The sequence below is a fragment of the Pleurodeles waltl genome, chromosome 2_2 (genome assembly GCF_031143425.1).
Source record: "Pleurodeles waltl isolate 20211129_DDA chromosome 2_2, aPleWal1.hap1.20221129, whole genome shotgun sequence".
NCBI classification, from domain to species: domain Eukaryota; kingdom Metazoa; phylum Chordata; class Amphibia; order Caudata; family Salamandridae; genus Pleurodeles; species Pleurodeles waltl.
Window position 1 is genome coordinate 1104956666 of NC_090439.1, and position 16137 is coordinate 1104972802.

At 43.7% G+C, this 16137-nt stretch overlaps 1 protein-coding gene across 2 annotated transcripts in view; it reads left to right on the plus strand.

Moving 5' to 3' along the window:
- The window catches only part of ZC3H3 (zinc finger CCCH-type containing 3), a 1347955-nt gene that overhangs the window by 20976 nt on the left and 1310842 nt on the right, over positions 1-16137 (plus strand). For both annotated transcript variants that reach the window (XM_069220898.1, XM_069220897.1), the window contains exon 2: positions 9448-11296. In XM_069220898.1, coding sequence (XP_069076999.1) covers positions 9555-11296 — 1742 coding nt within the window. In that variant the 5' untranslated portion in view covers positions 9448-9554. The remainder of the gene's footprint in view (positions 1-9447; positions 11297-16137) is intronic.

Genomic DNA, 16137 nt, shown 5'->3' on the forward strand with positions numbered 1-16137 from the left:
TTGGTACGCATGCCCTAGGTACCATGGGTGTCATTTACTAGGGACTTACAGGGGGGGCAAAGATATTGTGGAACAATCGTACAGTGTCAGGGAAAGAGATCTAGCACTGGGGCCTTGGTTAGCAGGAACCCAGAGCACTTTCAGTCGAAATTGCATCATATATCAGGCAAAAAGTGAGGGTGACCATGTTAAAAAAAGGGGCACTTTTCTACACAAGGTTACAAAAGTATTAACTGGGGCCAAACAAGAGCCCTTCTTCCTGGCCCTTAGCAGAGGAGCAGCACCGTCAGAGTGGCCTTTTAAATGTGAGGGTATGCAGCCTTGCAAAGTACCATGCATCCTGAATTAATCAAACTATTTTAATGCCTCTTCCTGCATCGCATATTACAAAGCAAAAAACTTGTTAGGGGAAAGATTAAACAATTTACATAATCCTAAAGGGGGTGACTGGCCAGTAGAAGATTAATTCATAATTGCCCCATCTATAAATTACATCCCCTTATATATGGTATCCAGTTTTTTTAACACAAACGTCAAAAAAATGAAACGACTTCAACTCCTCTTGTGTATCTTCTGACAAGCATTATTTTCGATTTTATATTGATATATGTTTAAATAATTCATGGCAATACAAATTCCCACTCTTTACAAATAAGACATACTAACGTGCAAATCATATGAAACATATTTTACAACATAATTACATGAAGGCACACAATATATACACCACAATATACATAGTCATTGTGTATATTATGAATGGATTAGCTACCAGTATTCCAAAAGTTCATCCTGGTTCCAGCTGTTTAAAATTAATATATAAATGACCTACTGCCATCAAATCCATCTTAAATTTGTAATCCACCCCGTAGCTAGCTTTCTGACTGTGTTGCCGTTTTGAGGTGAGCTTTGTGTAAGATATGTTGATGTGTTTTGGCCCCAGTTACAGGCTTTCAAAATGACCTCATTTGGCCAACCCAAGGATATCAATATCAAAAAAGTGTCAACAAGGACATTGGACGATTTATATATGATAATTTTTGTCCCCTGCATCGCTTTATTAAAATGCAGTGTCACACACATGTACCTCCTCTGTGCAAACCTTGGTTGAAATGTTCAGCTTGAGTGTGTTGGACGTAAAGTTTCCTACAGTGAGAGAAAAAATAGTGGTTTGATAAAATAGGATGAGGAGATATTGGAGTGTTATGGATGACTATGGGACTTGAGGGTGGGCGTGAATGTGTTCAGCACTTGTTTACGGGAGGCTTGGTGATCAGCGTCACAGGAGACATTTCTTTAGGACTGTGGTGAGGAGCAGTAAAATATGGCAGAGCAACGGAGGATGCATGTTCAAGGATGATTGTTACATCTGTTTGAGTGCTATGGTTTTGGGGATGAGTGCATGGGAAGTACAGATGGTGTATTTAAGGGCACTGAATCCATCATGTCAGTGAGAGGAATGAGTTTATGTTTAAAGGTGGCGTGATCAGAGTAGAGTGTTAGGTAAAGGTCTGTCACTGGGTTGGAGTTCAGTCTATGTGACTTACACAAAATTGAAGCAGAGAAGACAAGTGGAGCTATGGTCTGTGATAAACCAAGTTGTTTTATATAGTGCTACCTTTTCTGAGACAGATTAAGGTAGAGGAGGACTGGGTGACTGGTAGAATAGGTCACTAGTTTATGACATGGGAAGATAGAACAAGTGTGATTTGCCCTGTGGTGCGTGAGAGTTGGTTGCCAGTGGGAAGGAAAATACCCTAGAGAGGTATTATTGCAGGGCTACTAGATAGAAAATTAAGTTTGGAAAGAGGCAGAGGGGCTTTTGGGGTAGGGAAGCACTCTCATCCAAAGTATGTGAATGTGGAAATAAAGAGGAGGACTGGCTGGCAGCACATTGAGAGCAGCATTGATTGTGACTGAAGTTCGATGGTTGCTAAGAGCAAGCCATGAAAGGCATGCACAGGTTTGTCAGAAAAAGGACTGGGGTAAAATGTACATGGGTCCGGCCTATTGTGCAGCAATAAGGAGCTCTGTACATTTGTTCCCTGCTTCCTGTAGGGGATTCATTGTTGGCTATTGGAAACAGAGAGGAGTGTTGGACTGACCACGTTTTCTGCTTTCATTGATCTGGGGAAGCCAATATAGGTGTTGGATTGCTTGTGGGCTGTTACTAGGTAGGGGACAGGCTCAGAGAGATTACCAGCAACAACAACGCCAGCAGCAGCCTCAACTCCAGCAACAGAATAAACTGCAACAGTCCCAGCAGCTGGGAGGACTGGCTAGCAGCATGTTGAAAGGAGCATTGCTTGTGACTGAAGTTCGATGGTTGCTAAGAGCAAGCTATGAAAGCCCTGCACAGGTTTGTCAGAAGAAGGACTGGGGTAAAAAAATGTATGTGTTGGGTCTATTGCTTAGCAATAAGGATGTCTCTACATTTGTTTCTTGCTTCCTGTAAAGAGGTCATTGCCAGCTATTGGAAACAGAGAGTGTGGGACTGACAAAGCATTCTGCCTTCATTGATCTGGGGAAGCCAGTATAGGTATTGGATTGCTTGTGGGCTGTTAAGAGGTAGGGGACAGGCTTTGGTCAGTTCCAGGAGTTAGGTGAGTAGAGATCATCTGCTGTTCGTGTGCACACATATTCTCTGCTTCAATAAAGAGGGCAGTGCAAGCAGACAATCAAACATTAAGGGCAATGAGTTGAAATATGAGTTCTGTAGTTTGAGGGCATTTGGTAGTATATGCGTAATGCGTACAAAGTTGGGCTTATGTGCAGCGTGAATGCTATGTGTCTATTTTTCTTTGAAAGTTTCAGTGGAACTAAAGTTCTGGTTCAAAGCCCTTCCTGGTCCTAAGAGGCCCTTATATGTGTGTGCCCTTAGCAGTCCTTGACTGTGCCCGCCCTTAACAGGTCCAAACAAGTAATACCCTTGTCTGTGTCTGCCCTCAACATGCCCAAACAGGTAATACCCTTGTCTGTGTCTGTCCTTAGCTGTCTTCCCTTGGCTGGGGACGTTTGGAAGATGGGAATGGTTTAGTTGATTGAATTATTGGGAAGGCAGGTAGTAATGCCACTTCCTGTGCAGATGATTGATGGTAAATTGAGTCCTTTTACTTGGCTTCTTCTTTTAAGGATAGCGATCGGTGGAAACCAGTAGAGCCCCTTCCTGTGCAAATGAAAATGGGAAATCCAGTGATGTATCTTCCTGTGTAGATGGATGATTGGAAATTCAGTGATGTTACGTACTATGTAGATGTATGATGGGAAATTAAGCTGTGTTGCTTGGCTTCTTCTTTGAAGGATGGTTGGCAGGAAACCCGTGACATCACTTCCTTTGCAGACAGATGATGGGAAATGCAGTGATGCCACTTCTCTTTCAGATGGATTGGAAATGCACTGATGCCACTTTCTACGCAGATGGCCTATGAGCAGTCCAGTGATATCAATTTCTGTGCAGATAGAGGATGGAAAATAAAGCCTTTTGCTCCGCTTCTTCTTTTAAAGATGGATTTGATGCAAAAACAATGATGTTACTTCCTTTTCAGATGGATGATCAGAAATACAGTGCTGCCACTTCCTGTGCAGATGGATGATGGAAAATCCAGAAGGGGACATCAAGCCAAAACGATAGTAGACCTAATCCATCATTGTCATAGAGAAACCATAGAGAAACCTCTTTCCTTGACCTGAAGCCCTAAAAGTGAAAAACAGAAACTCAGATTTCCAAAGGGAGGAGGATCTCTTTAGATAGATACCCAGAGATCTCTTAATATCCAGAAAATGTAATCTCTTTACCACGACTGGAAGAAGAGAGGAAAGACACAGGGAAAATTATTTCTTGAGCCTATTTTTGGCAAAACGCACTTTTTGCAGAAATCTGATGATTCGGCTTTAAGTTCACTTTATCATCTAAAATAGACGTTAAAGACGAATATAATAATAATAATAACAATAATGCTCCTAGCTCTCCAGTTGTCTTAGCTGATATGATGGTCACTAAAAAAGATAACTTTTGTAGTTCTGAATTTAATGTCTTCAGACTCCAGTGGTTTTAAAGGATGACCTTACAGAACCTGCAATACGGATGGTAAATCCCAAAGAGGTGTGAACACCCTCGAATTTGCATGTGCTTAAGGAAAACGTTTAAGCAATTGGGAAACAAGATTTTCACCTTCTCCAAAATTCTCCTATTGGTCTCAAAAGCTTTTGTAGATGCCTACTAGAAATTCAAGCTAGAAATTGACACCTTCTTAGAAAAACCTCTCCACAAAAACTGTAACACAGTTACAACTGAAATTCAAGAACAAACCATGAATAATTAGAGCTCGGTGTTGGACCAGGCCCTCTGTGTAAGGTCATTCCAGATTTTTGCCTTCTTTTGCTGAACCCGTTTTTGTTGTCTTTTAGGACTCCTCCTGCTGTTCAGTGGTAAAGTGCTTGTGCTCTCCCTTGAAAACATGGTAAAACTGGCCTGCACTTGATTGGCACTTTTAATTTACCTGTAAGTCCCTAGTATGTAAATGTACCCAGGGCTTGTATATTAAATGCTGCTTGTGAGCTCCTTGTGCCACCAACTAAAGTAGCACTGTAAAACATGTCTCAGGCCTGCCACTGCAGCCTGTTGTACAGTTTTAATCTGCTGTTTCGACCTGGCATAATAAACCTTTTGCTACACCTAAACCTTCCTATTTAATTCTTAAAAGTAACCCCTTTGGTAGGCTTTAACCACTCCTAGGGCACAATGCATGATAATGAAAAAGTAGGACATATGATTACGCTGTACGTGCCCTGATAGTGAAGAAAGTCTAAAGTCATTATTCACTCTCTTAAGGCTTCCTCTTCCATAGACTAAAGCTGGGTTACTTTATTACACTTAATAAGTGATAACTTCAGTTTGTGACCAAATGGAGAAATGTTGTCTCCACTCATTTCAATTGTAATTGAAACCACTCTTCAATGGTAAGTCTGATTTTAAGTTAACTTTCTAAAAATGCCACTTTTAGAAAGTTGACAATTCTTTGTCTAAATCAAATGTTCCTTCCTACCAGTGTCTGTGAATGGCTCTCCTGTAGTGTTTTGTGTATTCCTTCCAGATACGTGGACAAAAAGGCCTTGAGTAAATGGCACAGTGTATCTGTTCTGAGTAGGATGTCCTGGGGGTGGGGGCTTCCTGAGCTCCAAGGGGTAGCCTCAGGGTTTGTCCATCGCTTCCCCCCCCCCCCCCCCCCCCCCCAGCCTGCCATTGACAACTGAAGTTCACACTTAGATGATCCTGCCCTTTGTTAACCTAAACAGTTTGGAGCCAGACCCAGGAAAGGGGAAAGATAAGACAAAGGGGGCAACCCCCACAAGCTGGTACTGGTGGATAAAAGTGGCACCTTAATAATCTATCATCAGAAAACTCCTAGACCTGTGGAAGATTCAGTAGTAGGACTGCCCTGCAGTGGAAGAAGAAAGAGTGACCTTCTTGCCTTGAACCTAGGCTCCATAGACGTCACTCCAAGAGTCAGTTGGCTAACCCCTTGTTTAAGCTACAGGAACACAACACGCTTCCAGAGGCCTCCCTGCAACTGCCTTCCTACCCAACACCAACTGGACCTGCCTAAACCTTTCTGCTGGCCTTTGGGTGAGTCCTGGTCTCCAAGAGGTGCCCCCTCGGTCCTGGACCCTTGGTTTCATCAGAGTGTACTCCCCCTTCCTGCTGTTTTAAAACCACAAGCCCTGAGCTCCAGATGTTTTTGGGTTCTTCTCCACTGCAAATGGACTCCTTGTGTCACCCGACAGCCATCTGCAACACCTGACAATGTTAATCTCCAGCTTCGTCCTGCTCCTCGCGTCAGCTCGGTGATTCATCACCTATAGCTACTGTCCAGTGATGACCAACTCTTCACTCGAAACAACGACTGTCTGATGACTGACCTGCTCCTCGTACTGATAACTGTCTCATTGTGCCGACCACCAATGTGAAGCTTCACTGCAGTTCCCCGCATGGATTTCCACTAAAAGAAGGTAAAATCTTTAATGGGATGACCCTGGTCCCTGTATCCAACCCGTGCCCAATCATGTTTGGCCTGAACTAGTGACTTTGGTGCTGTCCAGCAAGATTAGATGACTGCAATTGGTGCTTTGTGATGCTATTTTTACTGGAAACTAAAAATTCATAATTACAGTTCTACTCATTGGATTTTTGTTGTTGTGGAGTCATTTTATTTATTAAAGTTTGCTATATTTTTCTGCCTTGGTTTGGGATTTTTCTTGTGTTTTGCTTTTGCTTCCCTACTGTTTGAGTGCTGCTTTTGTGCCAAGCTATCAGAGGGTTAAGCACAGGTGTATTTAGTGACTTTTGTGGTTTACCTTGGCAAGGATTGTGTTTAATATCTGAGTGGGGCTTCCACCCTTCTCAACTAATAACCCAATTCCTCACTCCCAGCAATTGATATATTGATATATTGTCACTGCTTGAATGCTAACGGTATATGTCATTCATAAAAAGTTAATATATGTGATTGTCTGCTAGATATACTAGCAACCAGACCCCCATGTGTATTGTTTGCACAAGGATCTGCTGGCAACGATATTTATTGGCTACAAATTATTTTATTGATACATCTTACAATACATGAAAGCCTGCAGTCCCTGTATAAAATATCGTCTCTGATTTTCTTAATGCAGTCTACAGGGAGTGCAGAATTATTAGGCAAGTTGTATTTTTGAGGATTAATTTTGTTATTGAACAACAACCATGTTCTCAATGAACCCAAAAAACTCATTAATATCAAAGCTGAATATTTTTTGAAGTAGTTTTTAGTTTGTTTTTAGTTTTAGCTATGTTAGGGGGATATCTGTGTGTGCAGGTGACTATTACTGTGCATAATTATTAGGCAACTTAACAAAAAAAAATATATACCCATTTCAATTATTTATAATTACCAGTGAAACCAATATAACATTTCAACATTCACAAATATACATTTCTGACATTCAAAAACAAAACAAAAAAAAATCAGTGACCAATATAGCCACCTTTCTTTGCAAGGACACTCAAAAGCCTGCCATCCATGGATTCTGTCAGTGTTTTGATCTGTTCACCATCAACATTGCGTGCAGCAGCAACCACAGCCTCCCAGACACTGTTCAGAGAGGTGTACTGTTTTCCCTCCTTGTAAATCTCACATTTGATGATGGACCACAGGTTCTCAATGGGGTTCAGATCAGGTGAACAAGGAGGCCAGGTCATTAGATTTCCTTCTTTTATACCCTTTCTTGCCAGCCACGCTGTGGAGTACTTGGACGCGTGTGATGGAGCATTGTCCTGCATGAAAATCATGTTTTTCTTGAAGGATGCAGACTTCTTCCTGTACCACTGCTTGAAGAAGGTGTCTTCCAGGAACTGGCAGTAGGACTGGGAGTTGAGCTTGACCCCATCCTCAACCCGAAAAGGCCCCACAAGCTCATCTTTGATGATACCAGCCCAAACCAGTACTCCACCTCCACCTTGCTGGCGTCTGAGTCGGACTGGAGCTCTCTGCCCTTTACCAATCCAGCCATGGGCCCATCCATCTGGCCCATCAAGACTCACTCTCATTTCATCAGTCCATAAAACCTTAGAAAAATCAGTCTTGAGATATTTCTTGGCCCAGTCTTGACGTTCAGCTTGTGTGTCTTGTTCAGTGGTGGTCGTCTTTCAGCCTTTCTTACCTTGGCCATGTCTCTGAGTATTGCACACCTTGTGCTTTTGGGCACTCCAGTGATGTTGCAGCTCTGAAATATGGCCAAACTGGTGGCAAGTGGCATCGTGGCAGCTGCACGCTTGACTTTTCTCAGTTCATGGGCAGTTATTTTGCGCCTTGGTTTTTCCACACGCTTCTTGTGACCCTGTTGACTATTTTGAATGAAACGCTTGATTGTTCGATGATCACGCTTCAGAAGCTTTGCAATTTTAAGAGTGCTGCATCCCTCTGCAAGATATCTCACTATTTTTGACTTTTCTGAGCCTGTCAAGTCCTTCTTTTGACCCATTTTGCCAAAGGAAAGGAAGTTGCCTAATAATTATGCACACCTGATATAGGGTGTTGATGTCATTAGACCACACCCCTTCTCATTACAGAGATGCACATCACCTAATATGCTTAATTGGTAGTAGGCTTTCGAGCCTATACAGCTTGGAGTAAGACAACATGCATAAAGAGGATGATGTGGTCAAAATACTCATTTGCCTAATAATTCTGCACTCCCTGTAGTTGTGATATCACTTTCTTACCTGTAATAAGAAAATGATGCCGTTCAACTGTAATAATTTATAAGAGTTGAGTTTTGACGTCACATTGTCTGCTCTCAGAACCAACAGAGGGTGAACGGCAGATCACAGTGCATAATTAGAACCACAGTTTAAATAGTGAAATTGAGAACTAGTCTTTGCCACTCTTTTTAAATATTCCCCTAAGATGAACAATCACTAGAAAAAAGCCATTTATGGCAAAATGCTTACTTTAGTACAGCTGTAGGTCAGTAAAGGAAAGCATGGATTTCTCTGCATGTTACCACACATAATGTCGCATATCTGTTTTTTCCATCATCGTACAATAAACTGACGTCTAATTTTGCATTACAGATTGCACACTTATTGTACATAATTTCAAGCACGTTGTTAATAAACAGGAGCTAGAGATCAGGGATTTAGAGGCTGATTTAGATATTGGCAGGCGAGTTACTCTGTCACAATGTGATGGACATCCCGCCCACCGAAATCTAAATCCCATTAGATATAATGGGATTTATATTTCGACGGACAGGATATCCGTCACCATTGTGACTGAGTAACTCGTCTGCAAATATCTAAATCAGGCCCTAAATCTTTTTGGAGGATGGATGATGACATGACTCTGTCTTATACGGAATAAAATACCTTCTGCTGCATGTTACAAAGATATTGAAAGTCAAGGCAGAGGTCTGTGATGTTAGAAAAGAGCTCTGCCTCATTCCTCCATTTGGTCCCAAAACTCCATGTGACTGCAGACGGTACTTTATCCCATAATGCACCTTCACCCAAGGGGCAGCATGGCACTGTAGACACAAGTAATATACAAGGCAGATATTGTTAGCTAGCCATGTTCCCCTAAGCTTTTGAATCCAGCTCCGTTCCCCCAAGATTTGCCCATAGATATAATGTGTACCGCACGCAGCCTTCTTTACATGGTAGATTGGCACATGTTGCCTTTTGTTTATATGCACTATTTTAATAATTCTGTGAGTTGGTTGTTTTGTTAAATAACCATTTGCAGACCACGGTCAGGTTCGACACAGTTTCTAGTTTCAGTGAGGATATTCTAACTTTTAATTCGTCTAACCATACTTGCATTAGGATTTACTTCATTTCAGCAACAATGATTGATTAGTTGTCATGTACTAAGAACAATTAATCAACGTGTTTTGTCTTTTGTACTTTAGGTCTTATAAACAAGCACAAGAATGTTCATGGTAATGCCCCTGCCCATTTGCCATCTACAACACACACGTGGAGGAACCCAGCACTGTCTACATACAAGTCACAGGGAATGTCACATGCAGGGCCATCTCAGAGAGAATACCAGCAACAGCACCAGCAACCACAATGCCAGCAGCACAAGCTGCCACAACAGCCTCAACTCCAGCAGCAGAATACACTGCAACAGCAACAGTCCCAGCAGCCACAGGCACTACAGCCGCACAAGCCACCACAACAGCTAAAGGTCCAGCAACAGAAAGCACTGCCACAGGAGCGGCAAGTGCTGCAGCAGAAGCTGCCACAACAGCCAAAACCAGCAGAACAGAAGCAGCAGGTAGATCAACAACAAAACCTGCAGCAAAAACCATCTCAGTTTAATCTGCAACTACAACACCAGCAGCAGATGTTAATGCAGTCTCAGCAGCATCAGCAGCAGTATTCACGTCATCCAAGGAATGCCTGGAGGAAAAAGTACTCTTTAGTGAATAAACCTCAAGTAACTGTCAATCCTCCAGGACGCGTGAATGTGCCCAGTGCTTCCTCCAGCGCCTTAAGTAGTCAAGACCTTGGTCAGAAGCCTGGCTCAAAGATGACCTTTCCTAAGTGGTCTGAGACTTTGACCGTGAATAAGGAATCAGGCTCCGAAAAAAACCAGACTGGTTGGGCTAATGCTGCTTTTAATAAACCAGCAACTGCTGTACATACAGCACAGAAAGTTCTCTCCACGGCGAACCCAGGGACTCCTGTTTCTCGAACCGTTGTGACCAGGACCCAAACTGCTATCAGAGAAGAACAAAAAAACCAAGGGACCCCTATTTCTCGAACTGTTGTGACCAGGACCCAAACTGCTGACAGTGAAGGTCAAGGAAAGCCAGGGACCCCGGTTTCTCGAACTGTTGTGACCAGGAGTTTAACTGTTGCCAGAGAAGATCAAGGAAAGCCTACTCCCAGATCTGTGCTTTTGTCGAAACGACTGAGTCTGGTTGAAGGGGAAGGCCAAAGGAAACAAACTCGTCTGAAACAGCAGTCAGAGAGAAGCACCTCTTCAACTTCATTTGTAAAGGCCACAAGGTCGGGGAACAATGCAACCAAGTGGACTTCTGAACTAAACAGAACTTGCAGCGAAAGTGCTTTGGCTTTAACGAACAAGCAACAAAACCCTTCACCTGCACAGGAGCTGGGTTGGACACCTCCTGTAAAGAAACCAGCCACTCTGATTCTGTCACCACAAAGAGCGGGAAGCTGTGGAGATCTCACCAGCCCCACTCTGATTACTGCTCCTGCTACCACTAACACCCTGAAAAGGAGACTAGTAACAACTCATAAGATTTTTAGTCCCCAGAGAAGTGTTACCCCCACACCCTCCGGAAAGGTATTAAAATGTAGGAAAACTAAATACACCTGGGTGGCGACCTCTGTGAGGAGCACCCGGACAGTAAGAAAATCAACAAGTCCAAAAACTCCAGACAGTACCAAAAAGGCACCCGTTGGTGCTCAGAAGACACTTATACCAAGGGTGTCACCGAAAGGCGATGCAAACACTAAGTCAAAGAAAACCACTACACCTCCAAAAAGTGGGGCATCTGGGAACAAGTACAAGTGGAAAGCAGCCACTGCTGTGCAGTCCTCCATACCATCCAAATCAAAGTTCAGATGGCAAGCGGAAGGTCAACGTGGGCGTGGTGGATCTGTTCTGCATGTGCCAGAGAAGTCAGCTGCTCATAGCTTTACCAAATCATTTGGTGATTCTACACATCCTGGATACAAAGTGAAAAGTCGCACTAAAATCATCCGTAGGAAAAGCTTTACTAGGTATGTTATTGTCGGACAGGCATGTATTTGCATTTAATATAACACAGTTCATAGAGTACCGTCTCTAATATTTAGTGGGCTTTATACTTTGTGACCATGACTGTCATCAGATTCTCCAGGCTAGTTTCCTTTCTGGTAATATATTTTAAGTTTTCTTACATTTGCAGTAGACTACCAATTGCATTTCACATTTTGCGAGCTCATTCAATATGTATGCAATAGTAATATGTCATTACTGTACAACAAATGCTCACGCAGTCAAGAAATGAGTCACACACTCAATGACTAACTCCAGGCCAATTGCTTTTATATAGCAAATATATATATTGTTATTTTATTACTAGAACTAAAGATCTTTGTTGCAGGCATGCACAGTTGTATGTAAGTATCAAACATATGTATCAAATATACTTTGTTTCGGTTTTGCAGATAAAGTGGTTTACAGGTAAGTAACACTTTTCAGTTTTAAAAGTTGACAGTTCAGTTTTTCATAGGAGTCAATACAATCCTGGGGGGAAAAGTGTTAATACATTTAACATGAAAGTACACAACTTAAGATTCCAGTCTTCATGGGTTAGGATGTCCACAGGTAAAAGTTCAAGTTGACCACAAAAGTGCACCACCAGCAACACAGGGCCGACTGGGTGCAGAGATCAAAAGCTGGCTTTGGGTTTTCAGTGGAATCCTATGAGGACTGGGGGGACTTGGTAAAAAATAGATTACTGGTAAGTACTTGCGGTTCAGGACTAAGGCCTGGGGGGTTTAGGTCAGCACCAAACACACACTCTCAGCAGCACAGGGGTGGCTGGGTGCAGTGTCCAAACACAGCGTCGGGTGCCCAATGCTTGTCAATGAGGGAACCCCGGGGGTCACAAAGATGCTGCAGGCGGGGTCCAGAGGGTCAGTTCCAGAAAACCAAAGGCTGGGCAGGAAGGAGAGGCATGTGCTGGACGTTCCTGGGTCGTCAGTCGGATTCCCCAAGGCCACGGGGTTGCGTATGCAGGGGTAACTGTGGGCATAGGAAAACTTTGTTGGATCTGGTCGCGATCAGGGGTTTATCTGGATTCAGGATGCAGACGTCGTTGTATTGGCCAGGAGGGGTCAATCCAGGATGGACTCGAGGTCAGAATCACCTGGGGACCTTCTCTGGGCCAGTGGGCCACTTGTACTTGAGCGCAGAGTGGATATAGCCTGCAGATCTGGGACAGTTGTGGAGTCCTTTTTTAAGGTTTCTTCTGGACAAGGCCTCTGTCCTCTGAAGTTCTTGGACCTCTGCTGGACAGGGAGTCCTCTGGGGGTTTGTGGAGGTCGCTGGTCCTACAGGATGTGTCGCCTTTTTGGAACAGGAGTCTTGAAGCTGCAGACAGGCAAGTAAGGCTGGGGCCGAATCAGTTGTTGTCTGGAGTTTTCATTGCTGGGGTTGGATTAGCAGTCCTTCTTTCTTGAGGTTGCCGGGGATCTGGTGAGTGGGGGTCAGATACTAGATTTAGGGGTGTTATAGGGGCCAGGGGGCAGGAGCCAGTGGCTACTGTCCCAGAGGGTGACTACACCCTTCTGGTGCCCACTCCCTGTGGGGGAGAGCACAGTCCTAACCCTATTGGTCCCTACCTTCCAAAACAAGATGGTGGATTCTGCAAGGAGGGGGCGGTCACTTCAGCTCTGGCCACTTTAGGGGTGGTCCTAGCTGCAGTGGTCACTCCTCCCTGTTTTAATTCATTTTCCCGTTGGACCTGCTGCAAAAAGCGGGGGCCTGGTCCAGGGGGCAGGCATCTCCACTAGCTGGAGTGCCCTGGGGTACCGTAGCAAGAGGCTTAAGCCTTTGAGGCTGACCGCCAAGTGTTACAGCCCCTGCAGGGGGAGGTGCAAAGCACCTCCACCCAGAGCAGGCTTTGTTTCTGAACCCAGAGAGCACAAAGGCTCTCACTCCATGAGGTCAGAAACTTGTCTGTTAGTAGCAGGCTGGCACAAACTGGTCACCCCTGCACTAAAGGTTTGGGTAAAATACAAGTGGCATCTCTGAGATGCCCTCTATGTGCATTTTACAATACATCCATCATTGGCATTGGCGTGGATGTATTGTGCTGAGAAGTTTCATATCAAACTGCCCAGACTTCAGTGAAACCATCATGGAGCTGTGGAGTTTGTGATGGCAAACTCCCAGCCCAAGTAATCAATATGGCCACACTGCACTTAGAATGTCTAAGAATTTACTTAGACACTATAGGGGCATATTGTTCATGCAGCTATGCCCTCACCTGTCGTATAGTACACCTTGCCTTAGGGCTGTATGGCCTTCTAGAGGGGTGAATTACCTATGCCACAGGCAGTGGTTTGTGGATATGGCACCCTCAGAGGGATGCCATGCCGACTTTACCTTTTTCTCCCCACCAACACACACAAGCTGCAATGGCAGTGTGCATGTGTTTGTTGAGGGGCCCTGTAGGGTGGCACAATACGTGCAGCAGCGCTTAGGGACCCTCCCTGGCCACAGAGTCCTTGGTACCACTGATACTGTTTACAAGGGACTTAGCTGTGTGCCAGGGGTGTGGCATTTGTGGAAAGAATGGTACAGTTTTGGGAAAGAACACTGGTGCTGGAGCCTGGTTAGCAGGATCACAGCACACTCTCAGTTAAGTCTTCAATATTGGGCAAAATGTGGGAGCTTAACCATGCCAAAAGGGGCACTTTCCTACAATTACATTTTCCCTTGCTCGTGTGTCCTCATTCTCTCCCTCCCATTTAAAAAGTACAACATTCCTGGTTCAGATCCTACCTTGGCCCAGGGATACCTTTTGCCAGACTTTGTGAGTTTATTTCCATTTGTAGAAGAGCTTTGTCAGCCATACTGATTAGTCTGCTGTGTTTCTGAATCAGATAAAAGATCGCATATGATGGAAATATCTCTTTCACAAGTTATCCTTGTTTAGCAAGTTCCGATCTTGTTCAGTGTGAAATTACAACAAAGGGTTTCCTGAAAATAAGCAAGAAAAGGCAGGAGTCCTTGTGAATGATGCTATCTTGCTCTTTACAAAATGTTAAGGACCTGGCTGACTTTGCCAGAGAGAACACCTCCATAAAACCGGGACTTGCAAAGCGTATCGAGGATCCTGGCACTAAACTTACTCGCAGATCTTGTTTACATAGACCGATGAGGGAGGATGAAATGAAGAGGCGGGTTAGATTAGACCATGACACATATCATCTGGAGCAGAAAACAACCACGTTTTAAGGCTCTTCTTAAAACTGACTTCATTAATTATAAGTCGAAGAGGTCCCGAAAGTTGGTTCAAGGCCTTAGACCTAAAATGGCAAAGGATTTACCTCCGATTGATTTCAATCTCAAGGTGGGGGAAGTCAACAGATTAGCGTTGATGATCTGAGAGTTCTCATAGGCCTATATTAGGAAAATGATTAGATAGGTATTTTGGGTCCGTAGCATGAAAATACCTAAAAACAAAAAAAAAACAGTGTTTTGAAACAAACTCTCTTGTGGATAGGCAGCCAGTGCAATTCTGTTAGCGCTCTAGATGTGGAACTGTTCCTGGGATGTCTCAGAATTAGCCCAGCTGCTGAGAACTGAACAACGTGTAACCTGTGGAGAAGCTGTTTGGAAACTCCTAAGTAGAGGCTGTTACAGTAGGTCCAGCCGTGATGTTATAAACGCAATGACCACTGTTTTCCTGGCGGCCGAGGGGAGAAAGCTGAGGAATTTGTTTAAAGATTTGATCAGAGAGAAGCATGTTCCAGCCATTGACAATACTTGTGGTTGAAAAGACGAACATTATCAAATTTAACTCTTACGTTTCTGGCCACCACTACCGGATGGGGGGCGGAGGGGACGCGTGGAATAGGCCACCAGATATTAGGGACTAACAGGTTATATTTCCCAAATAAGAGTATTTTAGTTTTGTCTTTGTTGCATTTCCCCGTGACACCGGCTCATGTCTCAGGATTTCTTTGCTCTGTTAGAGATGGAGAAAAACATATTAGTTCTGCTTCTTTTTCACCTCGCTGTATATTTGCTTCCAAACAGTAATTAACAATACCCTAGAAAAGATCTGTACTGAACCTAACACACCTAATGCATTGTGAACTTTCCAACCGTGTACCTTTTATAGAGCTACAAAACCTATAAGGGGGATCTCACTCTCAGTCCCTGCAAACGCCAGTGTGGGCCCAGACTGGCACCTCGACCACAGAGGAGTGATACATGAACTCCTGTAAGATAGGGAGGAGAGGAAGTTGTTCAAAGCCCCTCCTCAAGACTCATAAGTTTGCGTCTTTCACCTCGCTTCCCCTAGGGCAGCGCCCCGGCTGCCGAATGGTGCCCGGTGGTCTACCTTGTTGAATATGGATCATAAAGAGAAAGAATGTTCAAAGAAACTGGAATTCTGGGATATGTCTTTAAGTGCACAATACAACTCCCAAACGTACCATTTCAGCCTTATTTATTAAAATCGCCATGTAGGCATTCTTCAGCACAAGTTATCTGTCTTTTCAAAGAACTTTACAAAGATAAGATGCAGTAATATTATGAAACAGACATATAAAAGAATGGAAAATTAAGATAACTGAGAATGCAGAATAGAGGAAGCATGTCTTGCAAGTCGCTTTAAAAGATGGACTTCCCTGTGCATGCTGAATATTTGACCAGCAGTATTGCTGTCAGTCTGGTTCAACTGGCAAACACTGTCTGACAAATTGCTTAAGCAGATGCACTCCTACTGAACAAACAGTATAACTATTCTAGATCAGCGTTACAGGCCAGGTTTTGGTGGACAGTTTGACGACAGGACCCATCTGATATTGGGATTGTCTCAGAAAGTACCCTGTGAAATGCA